This window comes from Chanodichthys erythropterus, chromosome 2 (assembly GCF_024489055.1).
Source record: "Chanodichthys erythropterus isolate Z2021 chromosome 2, ASM2448905v1, whole genome shotgun sequence".
In the NCBI taxonomy this organism is placed as follows: Eukaryota; Metazoa; Chordata; class Actinopteri; order Cypriniformes; family Xenocyprididae; genus Chanodichthys; species Chanodichthys erythropterus.
Window position 1 is genome coordinate 16268692 of NC_090222.1, and position 22722 is coordinate 16291413.

General features: G+C 38.3%; 1 protein-coding gene across 2 annotated transcripts; it reads left to right on the forward strand.

The window, feature by feature from the left end:
- The first annotated feature begins 726 nt into the window (after positions 1-726).
- On the forward strand, positions 727-22656 carry si:ch211-257p13.3 (kinesin-like protein KIFC3). Of its 2 annotated transcripts, XM_067402447.1 has the most exons (20): positions 727-1878; positions 2018-2194; positions 2530-2626; positions 2721-2884; positions 4541-4793; positions 10628-10800; positions 11101-11166; positions 11339-11476; positions 14500-14697; positions 14958-15131; positions 15277-15424; positions 15664-15794; positions 15923-16034; positions 16125-16306; positions 18404-18508; positions 18645-18775; positions 18992-19112; positions 19198-19327; positions 19454-19683; positions 21249-22656. In XM_067402447.1, the coding sequence occupies exons 2-20, from the start codon at positions 2096-2098 to the stop codon at positions 21378-21380; spliced, it is 2784 nt and encodes a 927-aa protein (XP_067258548.1). In that variant the 5' UTR covers positions 727-1878; positions 2018-2095; the 3' UTR covers positions 21381-22656. The 2 variants fall into 2 exon arrangements, with proteins under 2 accessions (XP_067258548.1, XP_067258555.1); XM_067402454.1 differs by lacking the exon at positions 11101-11166.
- The last annotated feature ends 66 nt before the right edge of the window (positions 22657-22722 follow it).

The window sequence follows — 22722 nt, forward strand, 5'->3', positions numbered from 1 at the left end:
TCATAGCAAACACCTAGACCCTAACAACCATCCAGAACATCCTAGCAAACACCTAGACCATAACAATCGTCCAGAACATCCTAGCTAACACCTAGACCCTAACAACCATCCAGAACATCCTAGCAAACACCTAGACCCTAACAACCATCCAGAACATCCTAGCAAACACCTAGACCCTAACAAACATCCAGAACACCCTAGAAACCACCTAGACCCTAACAACCATCCAGAACATCCTAGCAAACACCTAGACCCTAACAACCATCCAGAACATCCTAGCAAACACCTAGACCCTAACAACCATCCAGAACATCCTAGCAAACACCTAGACCATAACAACCATCCAGAACATCCTAGCTAACACCTAGACCCTAACAACCATCCAGAACATCATAGCAAACACCTAGACCCTAACAACCATCCAGAACATCCTAGCAAACACCTAGACCATAACAATCGTCCAGAACATCCTAGCTAACACCTAGACCCTAACAACCATCCAGAACATCCTAGCAAACACCTAGACCCTAACAACCGTCCAGAACATCCTAGCAAACACCTTAGACCCTAACAACCGTCCAGAACATCCTAGCAAACACCTAGACCCTAACAACCATCCAGAACATCCTAGCAAACACCTAAGACTAAGGATTAGTTTACATGACAACAAAGCGGAAAAGTTTTTCCTTTGCATTTTTTTGTGTACAGGCGACAAGTTTGTCAAAACAATCCCCGGATCCGCAAAAATGATTAAAAATGCTGTAATACGCATGCCAGACCAGTAGTGGGCAATGTCACTTGGTAAAGAAAAACTATGCACCTATAGACTAAACATGTTATACACTTGCCATTGACATCAACGTTTTTAAAAATTCGCATTTTTGTAGTTTACATAAAAGACAATAACTGTATCATTTTCAAAAACTTGCACTTTGAAACACGTTTTCAAAAGTTTGCATTTTCAGGACCCCAAAATGCTGTTGTCGTGTAAATGAACGACCAAAAGATGTCCATTTTAGTTGAAAATGGTGTCATGTAAATGGCCCCTAATGTAAGGAATAGTGAATGAGGGTATAGGAAACTATTTCTAACACAGCCGCAGTGATTTCAGCAGAAGTAGTGCGCCCTCTAGTGTTTTATGGTCTAAAATGCAGCTGAATTTTATTGAATATTCTCCACAGTGTAGAGACTGGAGTGCTGACCTCAGACAAGCAATATTTGTTTTCACCCATTGTTGGGCTTTTTCCAGTTGTATATTATCCCCCTAATGAAGTATCCATCCATTCAACCATCTAGAACAGTGGTCCCCAACCCTGGTCCTCAAGTCCCAGTAAAAATCTAGTTATTACCACATCTTCTGTTACAGGCGCAAAAGAATATCATCTGAACATAAGCTCTATGAGCCTGTGTTAAATCACAGTCTAGCTGTGGCAAAGCTATAGAAGGAACAAACACTTTTGGTTCTACATTAATCGTTACCATAGAATCCCTCTCTATGGTTGTCACTTTGAATATAGCAATATCAGAGCGTTTTGTTGAGCATCTGACTTCCTGTTCTCCCTCTCTCATCAATCACCATCAGCTATACCCCACCACTGCAGCGCACTACACATCTGCGCTGAGCGCTCTCAAACACTGCTGAGGAGAGAGAGGAAGGGGGAGGAGAGAACTGGATAAGGAGAGAGGAAGAGAAAAGGAGGGGAAAAAGGAAGCCAGGAATAGCAGATTGGACAGATGTGCGGAGTCAAGAGCTGGTGTTGCCATCTAAAGCCCTGAAACACTGGTACAAACACTCCCGCATATTCACCATGTAGAGCTTAAGAGAGGAAGAATGAGAATGCAGTAACTGCAGTGGTGGAGGATCAACCTCAGCAGATGGTAAGACTTTGTAAAACAATGGGAATAGCATCATTCTATGGAGCTTGACAACAATGGGAATGCCATCCGGACTGGATATGTTGTGGTGGATTTGCTTTTGGAGCTGCGTTTTAGTAACACTTGTCTGATTGTACTGCAGTGTGGGAAGAGCAGAGGGATGCTGTGAAGCCAAAGCATTTCCAGCCGCTGTCACTGTAACAACCGCACATACGGAAACATGTATGCCTTCTATTCTTTGCTGGTGTACATCTTCTACACTGTCTTCAAAAAGGAGGAGGAGGCAGCGCTCGAGGGGGCGTATGGAGAATCCCCGGAGGTATGTGTGGCCGCAGTGGACGCACGCGATAGATATGCTAATATATGCATTCGCTATTGTCTGCGTACAATGTATGCAATCAAAAACAATGGAATGATTTGAAAAATTGTTTTAAAATTAATTTTAAATGTATTTAAATTTTAAAAAATTGCTTACGAAATATTATTTATTGAATACGTTTAATATATAATATTATAATTAATATAGAAACTAGAAGTAATTTCATTCAGGTGATGATTCGATCATGTATGCATGCACAGTCACGTATTGTATGTCCTCAGTGGTGGCTTTAACACCTTCCAATAATCACATTCATCTTCCTCTTTAACTGACAGGAGCCTGGCCATGTTTCCATGGAAACAGAGAGCAAGGGGAAGGGTAGCCACACCCCCAGGTTGGGCAAAAGAGGGTGTGCAAGACTGAGTGATTCAAGTAAGAATGTTTCCATAATGTTGCATGATGCTCTAAATACAATGAAGTGCTCCACATAATCAGCATTCAACCTCAGTCGCCTATTAAATTGCAGGCAGCAGCAGTGATAGTGATGGGACGTCTCTCAGTGATGAAGATGATGAGTTTGATGAAGGTCATGGATTGCCTGCCAAAACACCATTAACAGCTTTCCTGTCTTTTAAGCAAGAGGCAGAAAAGAGAAGAGCCACTAATTCTCCAACAGAACCTAGTGAAAAGGTGAAGACCTTCTAACTACATTCACATTTGCCACGTTTCATAGTGGTGGTGATTTGGTGGTGGTATTTCATCCTGATTTTGCCGTTAGACGCGTTCCTTTGTCAACATAATTTGTTGATCCTGGAACAATATTCCTGTGTGAAAATGTACTCCTAATCTATATACCTAGCCCTACCCATAACTTATCCTTAAAATCAGAGGGAAATGATAGATGAATAGCACTAATGTAGAAGCAACTAATGCTGATTTTAAGCCTAAACTTGACATAAACTGTAAACTTGTCCCTCAAATCTGATTGATTGGTTGATAATGTTGTTCCAGGATCAACAAAGATGATGATTCAGGAACATGTTGTACTTGGTGAAATCAGGTTCTTCCAACAGGATGTATTTAACTTTGGCACATATAATTCAGTGTGTTTTATGATTATGAATGATACTTCAAATTTTGTTATTACTTTTCAAAATCAGAAAAATTGATAAAATGGCAGAAAAAAGACTTACATTTAATCATGGACCCTAGTCAAACTTAAGGACCTCATTAGACTTTAGACAGGGTAGATGCTAGGGCTGACCGATATATATCGCATGCGATTGTCACGCGCATTTTGTCAGTAAAGCCGGTTCCCTGATTGCCGCTAAATCGTCATCACCTGCTTTCAAATGGAGCGGCATTTAATAGACAGAGCCGTAGATCACTGACAAGCCACGCAATATCGCGTTCATTATCGAAGGCGATTCATCTGCGATAGCTGCGTGGCTTGTCGGTGATCTTCGGCTCTGTCTATTAAATGCCGCTCCATTTGAAAGCTGGTGATGGCGATTTAGCGGTAATCAGTGAACCTGCTTTACTGACGAAATGCGCGTGACAATCGCATGCGATATATCCCCCAGCCCTAGTAGATGCCATTGTTAATTTTTCATTAATTAAAATTTGCTGGAAGGGATATATGTAAATGCTATTACTACACTGTAAAAAATAATTGTTGGTTTAACTTAAAAAAGTAAGTTACCTGGTTGCCTTAAACTTCTGAGTTTATTGAAATTAAAAATGTGATAATTGTTAATAATGTTAATACAGTGAAGGCGATTGGTTTAATCAACAGAAACTCAAAATATTATGTTATCTGAACCACAATAATTATCTAAGTTGATCTGACAAAAGAAAAAAATGTTGTGATAACAAATCCTGAAAATAATTTTTTACAGTATTCTTACACTGTAGTGCAGCCCATTGTACATACTTTACTGTACAGCCTCATTTTCATTAGTGAAAAATTCAAAATTTGATATCCTTAGGTAAGTAATCACCAAGCATTGTTATTTTTATATAAATTTTATAATATAATATAATAAAATATAATAATTTAGTATAATTGGGATACTTTCATTGTTTTTATTTTTATTTTCTGTTTTCATTTTAATTATAAAGGTTTAGTACTTTTGTTGAGTTTGGACATTTGTAATAGTTTTATTTTTATATATGTCTTTAGAGTGTTTATTAATTTTATTTCAGCTTTTGTTTTAACTCCACAACACCCTAACATCGTGGCAACTAATTTTGTTTGTAGAAGCACCAGCCACATTTTCTGAAAGAAAGTGTAGAAATCTAATGTAAAAACATTAAAGTAAAATATTAAAGATGTATTTTTTCTAGGTCACAGAGTCTCCATTGCTGTCTGTGATGTCACACCTCCTGAGCTTCCTTGAGCAATATTCGCACCTGCAACAGCTGCAGCAGCAGGCCGATCAGTACCGCCTGCAGCTACGCAGACACCGCGCCCAGCACCGGCGGAAGATGAAGGCCCTGCGTGTGTCCTACCGCCAGCGCCTCAGAGACAAGAACAGTGTGATTAACAGCCTGGAGGAAGTGATCGCTCAGCAGCAGAGCCCATCACCTGAAAATGAGGGTGAGACCTTTTGAACCTAAATAAATTTCAGTGTGAAGAATTTAGCTGTGGATAATGATGAGTTTAATATTATATTCCTCGCTTTATGTTACTTGACATTGATTTTTTTGCCTCATGCATCATTACGCTGCAGAACCTGATTTTGCCCGGTACTGTACAACATGTTCCTGGATCAACATCTTTGTTGATCCTGGAACAACATTCAAATCATTAAATCAGGTGTGAGGGACAAGTTTACAGTTTAGGCTTGCAATCAGAGTTGGGTGCTTCTACATCAGTGTTATTCATCTATCATTTCCTTCTGATTTTATGGATAACTTGTGAGTAGGCTTAGGTTTAAGGGTAGGGATATGGTTTGGAGCAAATTTTCACACAGGAATGTTGTTCCAGGGTCAAAAACATATGCTGACCCAGGAACACATCTAACTCAGCAAAATCAAGATGTGCATCTGAATATTTCTGGTTCATTATCAATGAGTACCCCATTATCAGAGACAGTACCACATTACTAATTGCCACTTAGAGTTCAATTGTATCTATGTAACAGTCAACCCTTTTTTTTTTTTTTTTAACAAACTGTGGTACACATTTAAATTATTTTATGGCATGATACAGATGCTGTCAATAGAGTTTAACTTTTATTTCAGGGAAAATATGCTTTTAAGGTGTATCGTAGGGCTTTTCCCAGCTAACAGGGAACTTTCTCAGATCTTTTAATGTTCTAGGAAGGTTTTCTCAAAGTTATGAACAAATGTTCTTTCAGTAACATTAATAGAACATTTGTTCAAAGGTATCTGGTCTTTAATAATGTTCTCAAAATGTTAGCACAAAAACGTTCATGGAATGATTTTTTTCTAAAACGTTTTAGCTGGACATTCCTCTAACATTCTTATAAATGTTAATACTTGTTTCAGAATGTTCAGAGAACATTCAAAAGTAAAATTTCCATAATGTTTGAAGGATGATAAAATGGAATGTTTTCTTAATGTTTGCATAACCCAAAACACTCAGATAACATTCAGAAATAATGTTTACATTGTCACGCTGGGATTGCAGTATTCAAATGCACGATGAAGGAGAGATCTTCAAGAATATTTAGCTGACTAATCTGAACAAGGAACAGGAAAAATCACCAAGAAAGCAAACTACAAACACCACGTAACATAAACAAAGCTAGACAAAAAAAACTGACTGAAACTCAAGGCTTAAATACACAGCAAACAGAGGAGTTAACGAGACTAAATTAACAAGACACACCTGAACTGAAGACACTAATTAATCAGTAACCAAGGAGACAAACAGGCAGGCACACAAGAAGAACTGAAACAATGAACAAACTAGAAAAATGACTAAAGCTGGATGCACACTGTGCGATTTATAATAGTCCTTTACAATTGTTGCTTGTCAGACTGTCCGAACATGTTCCTCATGTCACACTGTGGGATCTCAGTTGTCCTATATGTCAGACTGTACGACAGTCAAGATGCGTTAAAAACGAACACACGCTTGAAAACTTGTCCAGAGTTTTACATCATCAACCCACACACATTCGGTGACTGTGAGCTGCATTACACGCGGGACTAAAATGGTGGCTAACAAAGAAATCTCTAGCGTTAATTTTGATCACGGCTTATGTTGAAAAACGAAGACAATTTGATGTTTGTCGTAGGAGAAGTCACACTGCAGGACTGTGTGCCAAATCTTCTGACACTGCCAGAATTTCGTCGGAGGTAAAAATTTGATCGGCATTAATCGGCTGGCGGTGAACGTCAAACTAGCGATCAAAGACTACAGATTTTTGCCTAGGATTATAGAAATCTTTTAGGATTCTCAAAATTTGTCTCAGACGACAAAATCGTGGCCAAAATCGCAGAGTTTGCACCCACCTTAAGAAACTGAAAACAGAAAAAAAAACATTCTCTAAACATGACATGCATAACTTAATGGGAACATTAGAAAAATGTTCTTAGAACACTTATTTTTTTCACTGGGTAAATAGTAGGCTGGTGGAAACCGGGGCTGGATTCATAAAAAACTTAAGAAATGTGTTCTTAGATTTTGTCCAATCTTCTTATGATCATTCTTAAGAAATGTTTTTGAGAATACAAAATATTCCTATTACTTACCTATGTAACAATGTAACAAATTTGCATAATGCCAGTCGGTTCCCAGTGAACAGTGTCTACTTTGACCCGCCCTCAAACACTATAGTTCTAACTGATCCCTTGAAGAGTTTGGTTCGTGTTGTCGTCGTGTGTGAAGAAGACGCTGTTTTCAGTGCTGTAAATCCACTTTGCATGCACTTCCAAAGGATGAGCATTCGCTGGAGTTGAGTGGGAATAAACAACACCATTGTTACCGTTCGTATCACTGTGTTTCAAGTGCTGAGGAAGCTTCCGGGGCTGATATTCAGATTTCGGATTTCAGATTTCTGGGCTGTCTGACCAATCAGAGCAGAGAAAGCTCTTGGAAAGGAGGGGTTTAAATAGAATGAATCTTCAGATTTCAGACTCTTTGAGAATGAGGTGATGTGCAAAGTATATTATGAGAAAATTAAAGTGTTTTTTGACCTTGGATGCATGTAAACCTGTTGTAGGAGACATCCAAAACAAAATTAGGATCCTTTAAAAAGAGCATAATAGAGGCGATTTAAGTTAGAATGTTTTGTGAATCTGGCCCCAGGTGATTGCATGTTTGTTTTTGGATTCTGAATTGTGTAATTTGATGTCAGTGAGGGAAGAGACAATGACCTGTTCACATCATGTGGACAACTTAAAATTGTACTTTAATTAAATGAAAATACTGGAAAAAAGCGGCAAAAATAGCAGACTGACTGTTTTAGAAACCGTATCTGGCAGTGACCTCAGAGCTATATTGGGCATCTGGACTCTCTGGCTGTCTGTTTCTCCTCAGACATCACCAGGTGTTCCTCTGTCAACTGTTACATCAGACTTGCTGTCAGCCAGACTCACTAATAAACATTGCGTGTGCTTAAAATGCACGTCTCTTGCACTAATTCAATGTCAGATGTACTTGGCTTTGTAGTGGACTTGCACGTGATGATCAGCATATCAGGATATAATGAGCTATATTAAAGGATTAGTTCACTTTAAAATGAAAATTAACCCAAGCTTTACTCACCCTCAATCCATCCTCGGTGTAAATGACTTTCTTCTTTTAAATGAACACAATTGGAGTCATATTAATAATTATCCTGACGCATCTAAGCTTTATAATGGCAGTGGACGGCTCCAACGAGTATAAAGCTCAAGAAAGTGCATCCATCCAAAGCGAACCGTATTCCTCACAGCTCCGGGGGGAAGCTCAAGCTCTTTCTTGAAAGGCAGCAAATATATAAATTTAAAGACAGACAGAAAGTATAAATCATGATTTTCAACATCCCTCCAAAAAAAAGAGGCTGTTAAAATGTCTATATAATGATATACATTAATTAAAATTTTGTTTGCAAAAAAATAAAAAATATTTCCATCAAATGAGAAAGATGGTGTAGTTATAGCTATCTACCAGCAAACTGGGTTATGCTAACCCACCAAACCTTGACTCCTTCAACATGACGCCACATGTCTGCAGACATTTTCAGTTGATCCATTAGCCACCCGAAATACAAACACAATATGAATCATGTTAATCAAATGACTAACTGACATATGGTAATACATTTGTTGCTCTTGCAGACGTCAATATCCTTTATTAGCCATGTAGTAAAAATACCCATTTGCACGCCTGGCATATCTACAGCACTTGGCATGTTTCTCTGTGGCTCACAGAGATGAATAAAACATTGTGAGAGCTGCTTCTCTTACAAATGCAAGTGCACTTACAAACTAGCACAGCTGAACTTCACGTGTACTGCGGCTAGATGCTATATAAATCCAGTGCACAGCGGAGAGGAAATTCACCTTTAAACAACGATAGCATAAAATGATTATACCGTAGACCATGCTCTTATGACTTGAGTTTTATTTTATGCGAGAGGGAGAACGATGGGAAAAAAGTACAGCTAGGAAACTGGTTTCAATCAGTATTGGTCAATTATACAGTTTGGTGTTTATTGCATAGAAATATTGGCCACAAAATCATTCAGATTCAAATATCCCAGCCAGCATTTCATAATGAAGCCAATTTAGGCATTAAATGGACATGAGTTATGGGCCCTAAATGAGTTCCATGTCAGCCCATATCTGAATTAGCCCTAATTCCCAGCATGAAATGATAGCTAGGATTGCAGAAAGTTGTGTGTATTTTTTGTTTCGAGCCTGTTCCTCCATCACGTTTGTTCCATATCACGTTTGCAGTGGTGTCCCCGTGAGCGAGTCTCCATTCATCCTTTCCACCAATCCACTTGCTCCCCCCGAGACTGACAGTGCATATCTTACGCCGCCTGCCTCAGTAATTAGTGTACAGCACAGGAAAAGACAGCAACTCTGACTCGGCATATCAATAATTAATGGTGGGAATCTAAATAAAATGTTGCAGAGCAGTTAGGCTGCCAGGCACGTTGCATGAGTCTTTGAGTTCAAAACTCAGGTCTTGAGTCTTGAGCTAGCCCAGAGGAAAGTTATATGGCCAATTATATGAACCAGTCAAAACATGACACATGAGAAAAAGGCTGTGTCCGAAATCACTCTCTATACCCTTAAATCAGGCACTATTTGAAGGGAACAGCCATTTGTAGTGGTATCCGAAACTATAGTGGATGATATCGAGTGCACTCCTTCAGTCACACAATGCACTGCTATAACGAGTGTACAACTGATGTACGCTCAATGGCTAGAGAATACCCATAATGCACTGTGAGAGTTGCAACCGAATGTATTTATGCGTCTCACCAGAAGATGTCGCCCACAGCTGAATCATTTATCCATCCATTTTCCAAACCGCTGGTCCAATGTGGCTACAGAATAATATCATACAGGTATAAATTCATTTTTAATTAATTATTATATTGATTAAGGTGTATACATAGTTTCCAAGATAAATCTTTTCACTACTACTGGAGCTGCCAATTTGCTTTATTTAAAATGATTATTAAACAGCAAGCACAAACTATGTAAAAGCGGCAGCCCTTCCGCCGCACTCAGTGATTGAATTCACTCACCTGTTTTCATTCACTCCTTCAAGTGGATTATATTAGTGGGGTAATATAGGGAATAGTGAATGAGGGTATAGGGGGCGTTTTCGAACACAGCAAAAGAGAGTATGAGGTTTATACGGAACAAAAGTAGGCGTTTCTGAATTTGTGGGTGTTTTCAAACTGGTGGGTGCTTATAAATCATGCAATGAAAATGATCCCCTTCACACGACCCCATCCCTAAACCCTACCCACACTCTGACGTGGGCAAATCAGGTAATGCAGAGACATGTACTTGGCAAAAGAACCAAAGGGCAAGATCACATGAGGGCAAGGGAATCACATGACAAAACCAGAAAGTAAAGATGCGTTCACGCCATGTTGTGATTACCGTAATTACAAGATTTCAACTTTTAAAAAGCCTTCACGTCCTCATATTGCTCGTAATTACAACTTGTACGCTACTTGTACGCTGTACCACCTGACTGCTGCAGATTAATTTAGGCATTGAGAGTGTTGATATAGAAATGCATAATTCCCAGTCTGACGACGTGAACAGCACCTAGAACGTCACATGTTGTCATCTAGGAATTACAGTAACTACGATATGGCATGAACACAGCATTTACTGTGAGAATGCATACATAATAAGAGATGATTACATTTTCATTGTTAATTTCATTTTTATTTTTTGTTAAGGCGAGACACCCCAGGTGAATAGGTCATGTGTGTTTCTGTGTAGGTGAGTACATGCTTCCTGCATCATCTCCAGTCGGGCTGCATAAGTTGGTTCAGTCTCTATGTGGGCTGCAGGGAGAGAGGAGTCAGCTGAGAGGAGAGCTGCGATCGCTTCATTCCCAGCTTGAGCAGAGAGAACGAGATCGCCACACTAAAGTACAGGCCTTCCAACAGCAGGTGCTGAGCATTATTCATTCAGTCACTCATTCTATACATTCATACACTCATTCAACCCACCACATTAATTAATGCAATCACCTATGCTTTGATATTCAGTGCTTTCAATAGCACATATTCATCTCTCTACACCTCAGCAATGATACTGAAAGCATTTCTTTTTTACCTTTATCCAGACCATAATGTATCAGTCTGCATATTTCATCCATTCAGCTTCCTCTCCATCAGTTTCATCCATCGTCTTCACTCATTTTTCTTTCCAGACTTGCTAAGCTGACAGAATTGATTTTCTCCCTGTAGATTGATGAGCTGAAGAGCTGTATTGAGGAAAGAGAAGAGGAGCTGTCTAAACTCAGAGTAGCATCAGTAAGCTTTTGGAAGAATCTGTTCCAGTGCTCTGCATTTGAAACTGAGTGCATTAAAACCAGGCCAGAGAGTCTCAAAATGATTCATGACCAAGAGCTTATCTAGGTTGTTTTATCAGACACTTTTTTTTCCAGGTCAGCTGTGACTTTTTTGGTGTTTTTTCTTTCACCAGGGAGTAACAGACTCTGAAAAACGAGTGCTTTGCTTATCAGCAGAGAATGAGAGTTTGAAACACAGCCTCACAGTGACGCAGGGTCTTTTGCAGCAGCTGTCAGTCATCCCATCCCAGTCCAGCTCTGTGCTTATCAAGGTGAGACTGTCTTTTAATGCATTGAGTAAACTGTGACTCGATTACATCTTGTGACATTATCAGTATGCCTCACCACTGTGTCCCATAGACAATGGCTCTCCTTCACTAACCATGGACACACACATATTTGTAAAAAACTGCATGCAAACATTTTTACACAGAAATCTTAATTTTTCACTAAGTACATTTTTTTTTATATATATTAAAATGTATTCTAAATTTATGATAAAAATAAAAAATAAAAAAAACAAACTGAAACCACACATAAGCAATACTCCCTGTGGTCTTAGAAATGATTTGATAAGCCTTTTTTTTTTTTTTTAATATATAGCTTATATTATACACCCATAAAAAAGATCGGTTGGAAAAAATTAAAACTTCAATTCAACGTGCATTCAGATTTTTAGGTTCTCTCAAGTTTCCTAAAAATAACACTACTTTGTTTTGTCAATTTGAATTTGTTCATTCATTAATGCAAAATGCCTCATTCAGCAAATAAATAAACCAGATTTCTTGTCCAATAAATTTCCAGGTGGTAACCATAATAATAGTATTTATAGGGTGCTTGTTGTTAAGATAGATGTACATAGACCTCAACACTTGACACAGAAAACCTAAACAATGGTGTACTGTAAAAAAAATATATTTTCATGATTTGTTACAGTATCACAACTTTTTTCTTTTGTCAAATCAACTTAGATAATTAATGTGGTACAGATAACATAATATTTTGAGTTTCTATTTATTAAACCAATGTGCTTCATTGTATTAAAGCTGCAGTAGGTAACTTTTGTAAAAATGTATTTTTTACATATTTGTTAAACCTGTCATTATGTCCTGACAGTAGAATATGAGACAGATAATCTGTGAAAAAAATCAAGCTCCTCTGGCTCCTCCCAGTGGTCCTATTGCCATTTGCAGAAATACACCAATCAGAGCCAGGAGGAGAGTCTTAGCAGTGTCAATCAAGCTCGCGTGCGCGCTGTTCACACTCCTCTCGTGCAGAGCGCCAGCGCATACAGGCGTCAAATTCAAGATTACCGGTGTGCCGCAGTTTTGCTTATGCCGGACAAACAATCCAAACTGCCAATTCCTCGAGTGGCACCTGCTCATAAAATAAAGACGGGTAAGCGGAAAAAGACAGATGACGATGATAAAAAAGCCCAAAAGAAAGAATTAAATAGAGCCCGAAATAAAACGAGGGTAAATTTCGGAGCGGCTTTTCCGAGGTGGAGGTAGCTACGTGTCCTGAAAGGATTAAAAACCGATGCAGAGTCAGCCACATTTCTGCTTGACAAGTATCCCTGCTTGATTTGTTTCATTTTTTAAGAACTACACAACTAAGATCATTTCAAAACAGGCCTGTCCGTCCCCTGCCTGATGCTTCCTCTTCTCCCTGCCCGGTGACTCCTCGCTGTGGGTGTGAATTCCTCGTCGGAGCTCAATGACTCGGTGTCAGAACTCTAGCCGCATAACAGATAAAATGTCACGCACTGTGCAAAGCAACTATTGAAACCTGCTAATTAACTGGCTTGTCATGTTGCTGAAATAATGTACTAGCAAACCTTATTTAGCATTACATATCGATAGAATAATTACTTGCATACTGTAACGTTAGTTACCGTTATATTATCTTACTAGTTATTTATTACTTATACAGAAATAGTGCAACATCATATAGTTACATTACATGTATTGCAAAATACGTAATGTTTTGAGGACCAAGTTTGTAGTCAAAGTATGGGCAGGCCATAGTCAATGTAAATCATATTGTTGATGTTTCGTCCGTATCAGTGAATGTGGCATAACTGTTTATCCCTTACCAGCCTGCGTGTTCACGGCAGGCTCCGTTGTGATGGGGGAGGAGCTGTGGAGGGAGGGCTGTAGCGCAGCAGAGAGCAAGGGGGAATGACCTGTGAGTTGTGCTTGTTCCCTACTGCAGCTTTAACTCCACAACTTTAATTTCAACTTTCAATTTTTAATTTGCGAGTGGATTTCTGTTTATCACAGCTGATGTGCAACAAAATGCTTCACGAAAAATAAAGTGCAGATGATGAACAAACGACAAGGAAGCACAAAAAATGAACGTACAGTACACAAGAGTAAATACAAACAAGAGTTCGTTGTTAGACGCCAACAGCACAACAGCTCCAGACAATCAAAACCCAGTGTTACTTACATGATAAGGAATCAAAGCAGCCTCCGTGTCTGTTTTCAGGCCTTCCCACTTAGCTCTCTCCAGTGCTGGAAAGCTTTTCAAATATAAACGCGGGTCCTAAAGATCTTGCCCAGTCATAACCCTTCATTCCAGTGATATTCTTTTGAGCTCTTTTGTATTGTGTCTCATCTATCTTTCTCCAGTTTTTTTTTACTCGTTCTGTCTCCTCACTCGTTATAGCCATGCCCCCTAATGCTGATTGGTTACATGGTTGTTGTTGGTGTTAGCCCGATAACTTACAAATAGTGTTTTTCAAAATCTACAGACTCCACCTTAAACTTACTTTTTTAAGTTAAACCAACAATATTTTTTTACAGCGTGCCAATCAATAAATATAAAAGGACAAGTTCTTTACATCAGAATGCAACAAATAACTAACAATAATGACAAAAGAACAAAAGTTAAAAAAAGTAAGCAAACAGCAAAGCTATAATCCTATAATGATGCAATGCATGCTGGAAACTCAAAACCTTTCAGCAGTATTGATCAATTTGAAATTCAGTGTTCAGATAACTATGTTTGACTAGTTGGGACAACATTTGGAGGAATTCTGTTGGTCTAACATGGGCTTTATGTCATTGCAAGTAATCCGCATTTCCTATAGTTTTTGTGATTCAAAAGGTCCCGTAACTGGAAATATGCAGTTGCTTTTTTTTACAGTGTAATGAATGGAATAACAAAGTAGTAAATGAAATACAAAATGCAGCCCAGTTGAGGTTGTATATGAACATAGCTTGGACATCAAGTGCATATGCACCTGTTGTATGAAGTATACAAATTATTAGTATTCTGTTATACCCTATAGGAAAATGAGAACTTGCGCAGTCGTGTTCTGCAGCTGGAAAGTTCATTGCAGCAGCGGGCAGAGCAGCTGTCACGTCTGGAGCACCAGAAGGAGCAGAGTGAATGGAGGAGGACAGAAGAGCTCAGGAGACAAGAGGAGAGCGTGAGAGAGCTGCAGCTTGAACTAGACAAAGAACGCAACAAGGAACCTGTTGTTAAAGTAAGAAAAACCTTAAAAAAAAAAATCCACAACAAACTGGATAAAATAGATTTTTAACAGATACACATTCTCACACACACACACACACACACACACACACACAAGATATACTGCACAGATAAGTAATTTAGTGTATTTGGAGAAAACGGACCAAAAATATTGATTTGTTTTGCACTCTGGGTCATATTATTTTGTCCAATCACATACTTTCTAGAATGAGAATCAATAGTAATAAATCATCTTTTTTTCCTGTCTTCTAGTATGTTACCCAAACTGTGGAGGTGGAGTCACCTTCAACTCTAAGTCAACTATCTGAAGCCAGACATCAGAATGAACAGCTTTCTGAGAAGCTAAGCAACCAGAGAGAACGATGCAGACAGTTGGAGGAGAACATCAGACATTCTGATGAAGTCAGCTGTAATTTGCAACACAAGGTTTCTAAGCTTCATCCATTTATTTTTATGATTGTACATACTGTATAACTGAAGCTAAAGATCTCAGAAACAAAGCTCATAAATTATACAGTACATGTCAGAACACAACTGTAGAAAACTCTTCTAAAAATTAATTCCTTTGCAGATTGCTGCATATGAGAGGGAGATTGGGACCCTGAGGGAGGAGCTGCTGAAGGAGATTGGACATCTTGAAGAAAAGAAAGAGGCAGCTGTAAAAGCGGCAGCCAACTGCTCTGAGGAGCATCTCCAGAGCCTGCAGACCCAGTTCATAAGTGAGTTTACTGTATATATACCATAAATCTTAATAGATGATTGCCTTGATGCCACATTTTTTGGTGATTCATCCTTGTCTTGAATGGCGTGCTTGATATTGTCTATAATCTTCACACAAATTGTGAAGTCCACAAGACTTATGATTTAAGAGTGTGCTCATGAGCGCCCCTATTGCTGACATTGTTAAATGTGCGGCAATGTGTATGGCTCAGTGCATGTTTATGTGTTTAATTTCCAGCCCTCCAAAAGCGTCTGAGTGCTCTCCCTCCCACGTTACGCTCCATGAAGACAGACTACGCCAGCCTGCGCAGTCAAGTCCGCAACTTTTCCGACTTCTATGGAACAGCTATCAGAGAAGCCAAGAAACAGGTAAGCAAAAATCTACTGCTGCACAAACCTACTAAATTTACAACTTCTAAGATCTAAGAATCGATATAGTCACATTTTATTTGTTGCCTTAATTTCTAAATTGTTTTCTAATATTACAACATCCCTAGATAATGGCAGCTATAAATGAGATGTCAGAGGCCAACAAAGACCTTTTGGAAAAATACAGAAAGGAGGTAGCACTCCGCAGAAAGTACCACGAGCAGCTGGTTGAGCTTAAAGGTTGGCAGTAATGACATTTTTACCATTTTTGTCCATAATACTCAAGCAAAATATTAAAAAAGAGGGTTTTTTAAATTATTATTTCACCAGGTAATATCCGTGTGCTGTGCCGTGTAAAGCCAGTACTGAAGGAAGATCAACATGAGGAAGGCCAAGCGGTAGTTGTGACAACAGACCCCAATAATGAATCTGCACTCACAGTTTTAAGTAAAGGAAAGGCCAAAAACTTTGAGCTGGATAAAGTCTTTCACCCTCAGGCCACTCAAGAAGAGGTAAGCAGAGTAAAAATCACATTTGCATGAAAAATTAAACTATATAAACATTGGTAGTCTATACAATAGTAATGCACCGATATCTAAATTCTGGTCGCTGTCGCTAAGTTAGTAATTATTTACCTGGCTGATAATAAAATTCTATATTTTGTCTAAATAAATAAAAAATAAAATACTAAAAACTAAAATCTAAAAAAACTCAAAATTAGCTAAAGATTACATTTAGGGCTGTCGCGGTTAAGGAATTTCCCTTGCGGTATTTTTGAGCGGCTCAATAGCGCGATATGTGGTTTTACCACCATTGTGTATATATATATATATATATATATATATATATATATATATATATATATATATATATATATATAATAAACACACAAGCGGACATATTCAATAAACTAAATAGAGCGTTGAAACAGGAAGTGAAGTAACAGAAGAGAATGTCAAGTCAAAATAAGGGTCTACCTGACAGTAAGATCGTAGGGCTATTGTTATATGTATAATAGTTCCGTTCCTCGAATCTGACTAAACAAGAGACTTTCTGTTGATATTTCTGTTCATTCAAATGCACGTTCAAAACCGCTGATTAATTTAAAGAGCGATGTAATGAAACAAGCTGTTGAAATCATTTTAACTTTGAGCGGCACTTTATAAGGCACAGCTGTAATGCGTCGATGCTAAGGCAGAGATTTCACTATCCTTGCAGACGACAAATACATCTCGGCCTGAAGGACAGACGCAGGTAATCGCACGCGCTCAGTCGATCTCTCTCACGTTCACTGTCTGTTTAGGCTTGTTTAGTACAAATCTACGGAGCCTCTGAAAGTTACCATGGTACACATTATGCTACCATTATTAACTTATTTAGTATTTAGTATACATGCATGAAGTGTAAAACGAGAAGGACATAACCTTTCAAAAAATAGAAAAAATGCAAATATCGCGGTTGCTGCGGTTTTTGCTGTCCTCTGCGGTTGGTTCGTCAAAAGCGCGGTATTATGATGTTGCGGTTATCGCGACAGCCCTGATTACATTGAAGTTTAATTCAATTATTTGTAAATATTAAGTGAGCATTAGATGAAATACGGGAAAAGCAGGCACAAGTAGATAGATAACCAACAATAAAGTGTACCAATAAACCTCTAAAACCTGCCAGTAACCATTATGGTATATATATACTGTGTAGTGCATGCCTCCAGTATAGCTTGCTTAAAGGGATAGTTCACCCAAAAATGTAAATTCTGTCATCATTTACTCACCCTCAAGTTGTTCCAAATTTTTCTTTTTTCTGCTGAACATAAAAGAAAATATTTTGAAGAATGTTGGTAACCAAACTACGGAAGAGGATTAGGGCCAAGCAATAATAATAGAAAAATAAGACCATCTCGAGATTAAAGTTGTTAAATTTTGAGAAAAAACTCGTGAAATTTCAAGAAAAAAGTCAAAATAAAATGTTGAGAATAAACTCGTTAAATTACGAGAAAAAAGTCGTTAAATTTCAAGAAAAAAGTCAAAATAAAATGTTGAGAATAAACTTGTTAAATTATGAGAAAAAAGTTGTTAAATTTCGAGAAAAAAGTCTAGATAAAATGTTGAGAATAAACTCGTTAAATTACAAATTTGTTCTCATAATTTAACGACTTTTTTCTCGTAATTTAATGACTTTATTCTCAACATTTTATCTTGACTTTTTTCTTGAAATTTAACAAGTTTATTCTCGTAATTTAACGAGTTTATTCTCAACATTTTATTTCGACTTTTTTCTCAAAATTTAACAACTTTAATCTCGAGATGGTTTTATTTTTTTTTATTATTGCTTGGCCCTAATCCTCTTCCGTACCAAACAGTTGATGGACCCCTTTGACTTCCATATCATTTCCATATTATGGAAGTCAGTGGGGCCCATCAACTGTTTGGTTACACATATTCTTCAAAATATTTTCTTTTGTGTTCAGCAGAAGAAAGACATTTTATAAAAATTTGGAACAACTTAAGGGCAAGTAAATGATGACAGAATTTTCATTTCTGGGTGAACTATAACTTTAATTGAGCAAGAAAGCATTTTATAATGTTTTTTCACTGTTCTTTATCTCTCAGGTGTTCCAGGAAATTGAGCCACTCATCACATCCTGTATAGATGGGTATCATGTTTGCATCTTTGCTTATGGCCAGACAGGATCTGGCAAGACCTATACTATGGAGGTAATTTATAGGGATCTGTAACTATATACCCGTCATAACACATGGCTCCGATTTCATACTTTTGACCCAGATGATCTGTTTCCATTAATTATTCAATAAGACTGTCAGGTCTCATTAACCATCCGTGTCTGCTCAGGGTACTGTTGAAAACCCCGGCATCAACCAACGAGCCCTGAAACACCTGTTCAATGAGATTGAGGAAAGAAAAGACATGTGGACGTACAACGTCAGTGTCAGTTCAGTGGAAATTTACAACGAGGTCCTGAGGTATTGTATTTTATCTCTTTATCGTGATCTTTACCTTTTTGAATCTCAAACATCTAAGCACTTGAGCTATTAAAAATATCTTCATTTGTGTTTTGAAGATTAACGAAAGTCATAGAATGACAGGAGGGTTGAGTAAATAATGAGAGTTTTAATTTTTGGGAGAACTAACCTTTCAATACAATTAGATTGTTAACAATTTTTGGTTGTTAACACCAGAGATCTACTCAGTAAGGATGGAGAGAAGCTTGACATCAAGATCAACCCTGATGGGACGGGTCAGCTCCATGTGCCAGGACTGAGGGTCATGGAGGTCAAAAGCTTCCAGCATATCAAGAAAGTGAGTCCCAGGGTGTCATCTGTCAAGATAATGCTGACTATGCAACAAAAAAAAATTGTCTCCAATCATCTGTTGTTTTTTGCAGATTTTGGCCATAGCTCGAAAGAACAGGATTACATTTGGAACGCAGATGAACCAGCATAGCTCTCGATCACATGCCTTGCTCACTGTGACTGTGCTGGGCACAGACCTCGCCAGTGGAGCCAAAACCACCGGTCTGTCCCAACGATTCATGATCTTTAGATTGCTTGAGTTGTCCGAGAGTTCTCAAAGTCACGAGTTCCACCCAAAAAGCCCTCTGTATCCTTGAATGACCACAATCCCTGACCTCTCCTTTGCAGGTAAGCTGAATCTTGTGGATCTGGCTGGTTCTGAGAGGGTGTGGAAGTCTGGAGCAGAGGGGGAAAGACTGAAGGAAGCCCAGAATATCAACCGCTCACTGCTGGCTCTAGGAGATGTGATCCAAGCTCTCAAGGCCCACCAGACTCACATACCCTTCAGGAACTCACGACTCACCTACCTGCTGCAGGACTCACTGGGAAAAGGCAACAAAACCGCCATGGTTGTTCAGGTATAAGAATTTACCGAGAAGTTAACCCTGTCAGCTTAGCTGTGCTAAGCCCCTTTCAAAATGACAAATGTGAAACCATGGGATAGCCCAGGGTTTAGTGCAGTGTTGAACAACCCATTTGACTATCAGCACAAAGTCTGGTCTATACTATACCAGCCAATTGGACAGAAAGGGGACATTGTAACTGACCGAAAAATAAATCTAATTCTTTTTCATATAACATCAATGGGATTCAGACATTCTGCCATTCAAAAACCAACTGACCCTTTGCAAAGACCCATCCCTCTTAATTACTGTTGCTTTGTCCGACAAACCATGGTGCTGTCACACCACAGTGAAAAATACATTGCGGATCAAAGAGGACACTGACAACACGTCGACAGACAAGACAGAGCAGGTTACTTACGATATTGAACAAAGTCCCAGCTTTCAAGTTGTGTAATTTTTTAAGAAATTCGAACAATAAGAACCACTTTGTGGCTCTTTAATGTGTCGTGACAGATTACTGTAGCACCTCAGCTCAAGCGGCTTGTGAACCGATCATCTCTTCTTACTAGTTAATTTATAGCATCAAATAAACATGAATGAACATGAGAAGGAATGTTGTTTCAAACGCGGAAAGACGTAAATACACACCATTTTTCAAGTTCAAGTCCACCGAGGTTAATCTTCTAACTCCTGACTGCCTTGTCGGACAAAATGGCGGATTCTGCATTATGATTGGTTAGATCGCTTGTCAATAAAGCTCACAGCAAAGGGTCAATTACAGGGAGGTAACACCCACACAAAAAGCCCCTGCTAAAGTCATTTGGAGTTTAACGATATCCACAAGTGGTCACCATAGACACATTTGAATTGCTTGCCATAACAGGTGGAAACAAGGCATGCATGCACTCGATTTCCGGAATATAGTATATAATTTGTCTTCAGGGAGACACTATCAATGTGCGGGAGATTCCTGGGACTTCCGGGAGTGTTTCGGAATGTATGGGGCTGGGAAATATGAAATCATTGATATCATGAATGCTCATCCAACTGCATAGGCGGTGCAACCAAAATTAAAATGCAACTTTTTTCTTAAAGGCTAGACAGACAACACAGAAGCAATTTTTTATCAGACTTTCTGTCAATCCAAAAGTAGTGAGTACTGAATAATAATTCAAGGACATAACTCTGCAATGAATGTGGAACATATAGTTGGGTACATGGATAGCTTATTTTTCATGTTGTTACTAAATGCCTCAAAACTCTTACCTTGCCTTTTTAATTTTGCCTAATTTAGCAATTAGTTACCCTGGCAGCCCTAAGCATTCTATTCTAAGCAAAACCTTGTACTAAAACAATTGTGCAACTTAACTCATGACATTTGAGTAGAAATCTTCCAATAGGATTGGAACCAGCAATTTTAACCAACTTGTTCCATGTTTTGCAAAATATCCCCCAAAGTCCTTGAATGGTCTACAGGTATTCCATTTGATGGATCAGGGAGTGAAACAACCTCCTACATATTTTTAATTAATCTAATGAACAAAAATACTAATGTAGAAATAATTTGTCATCTTTAGGTTTCATCTCTTGAGAGCAACGTCGGAGAGACCCTGTGCTCGCTAAAGTTTGCCCAGCGAGTGTGCAAGGTGGAGCTGGGCCCTGCTGCACGGAAAATTGAAACGGGAGGACATAATGAAAACAAAAGTTAATGCATACCTTCAACCTTCACAAGTAACCACAGGACCAGAAATGGTATTAAGTGTAGATAGACGAGCCTTGCACTTTTCAGCCCTTGGCTGAGGCTTCCAATCCTACTCAAGGGCTACAGTTCTGGAAACATCTGTGATGCCACATATCTAGCAATGGCTTTTCTCCATTAGCTGATCTGCATGTCAAAGTCTCACCAACATCCACCACCACCAGTATCAAGACAAGCTCTCAGTCACTGTAAGTTCAAAACATCACCACAGGAAAAACTGGTGAGGATATTTCAGCAGATCTTGCATAAAAAAACAAACAAACTTGGGAGTCACAACACAAGAGACCACAGTATCTTAATTGTATAACTCTTGACGTTTATACTGATATTTACTCAAAAACATCAAACTTATTTGTTATAATATATAGGAAGTAATGGCCAAATTATGTTTGTTTGTGTATGGTTGGTGTGGACTTTCATGATTACATTTTGTGTGTAGAACCAATCAATCTGTTTTTTATTAGGTACAAAGGATGTGAGTTCAGCCAAATTGCACAAAATCAGCATTTGCTGACTTTATTTCTCTGTGGAGGTGGTAGCTTAGCATTTTAAGATCCAGGCTAATAACCAGTGTGTCACATTTTCAACCATCTGAAGTGGTGATTCATAAACTGGTTCTTGAGTTATTTGATAGCACAGAAATGAAGCCAGGCTTTGGAAAAGAAAGCATCTGCTAAACATAAGAAAGAATGTAACCATACTTCACAACATTATGTGCAATAGCAGTCATCTTATTTTTCAGTTTGAAATAAACCACAGAATAAAATGTTACTCTTAAACATTAATATATATTTTCATTATTAATTTGTAATTGTACAACCGTACAACATAATATATATTTAAATGAATTATATACAAGTATTAACATTCTTGGATGTTTAGGATAAGTTTATGTTTGATGTGAAATGTCAGTTCTTCAGTCTCTTAGTTTTAGCCATGTTACAGTGGGAGGATAATGAATGCACTTTATTGTCAAAGACTTGTGCTGTCCATACAACTTGTCTTTTAACCAAAAATGTTTACATTATGTCTATCAGTTTGTTTGTGAAAATTGGCAGAATCATTCTGGGAAATATTTGAGACTTGGTATCTTATTAAGAAATTGGCTCAAGTACCCAAATTAAATTATGAACTTACATCTTTAGTTAATAAAGTACTATGTAATGTATATTAATGAGAAAGGAGAGAAATACAACATGAAAATGTGAATTTACAGGTTCTGTTTTTAAAAAAGCCTTCTGACATTGGATAATGTTTTTAATCACAAAGCCCAGAGAGGAAAAAGACAAGAG

Excerpts from the sequence above, each read along its gene's own strand:
- si:ch211-257p13.3 (XM_067402447.1), top strand. The coding sequence starts at position 2,096 with ATGTATGCCTTCTATTCTTTGCTGGTGTACATCTTCTACACTGTCTTC. Across the intron at positions 18,776-18,991 it reads ATTTACAACGAGGTCCTGAG|AGATCTACTCAGTAAGGATG; the intron begins GTATTGTATTTT and ends TGTTAACACCAG. Across the intron at positions 19,684-21,248 it reads AAACCGCCATGGTTGTTCAG|GTTTCATCTCTTGAGAGCAA; the intron begins GTATAAGAATTT and ends TGTCATCTTTAG.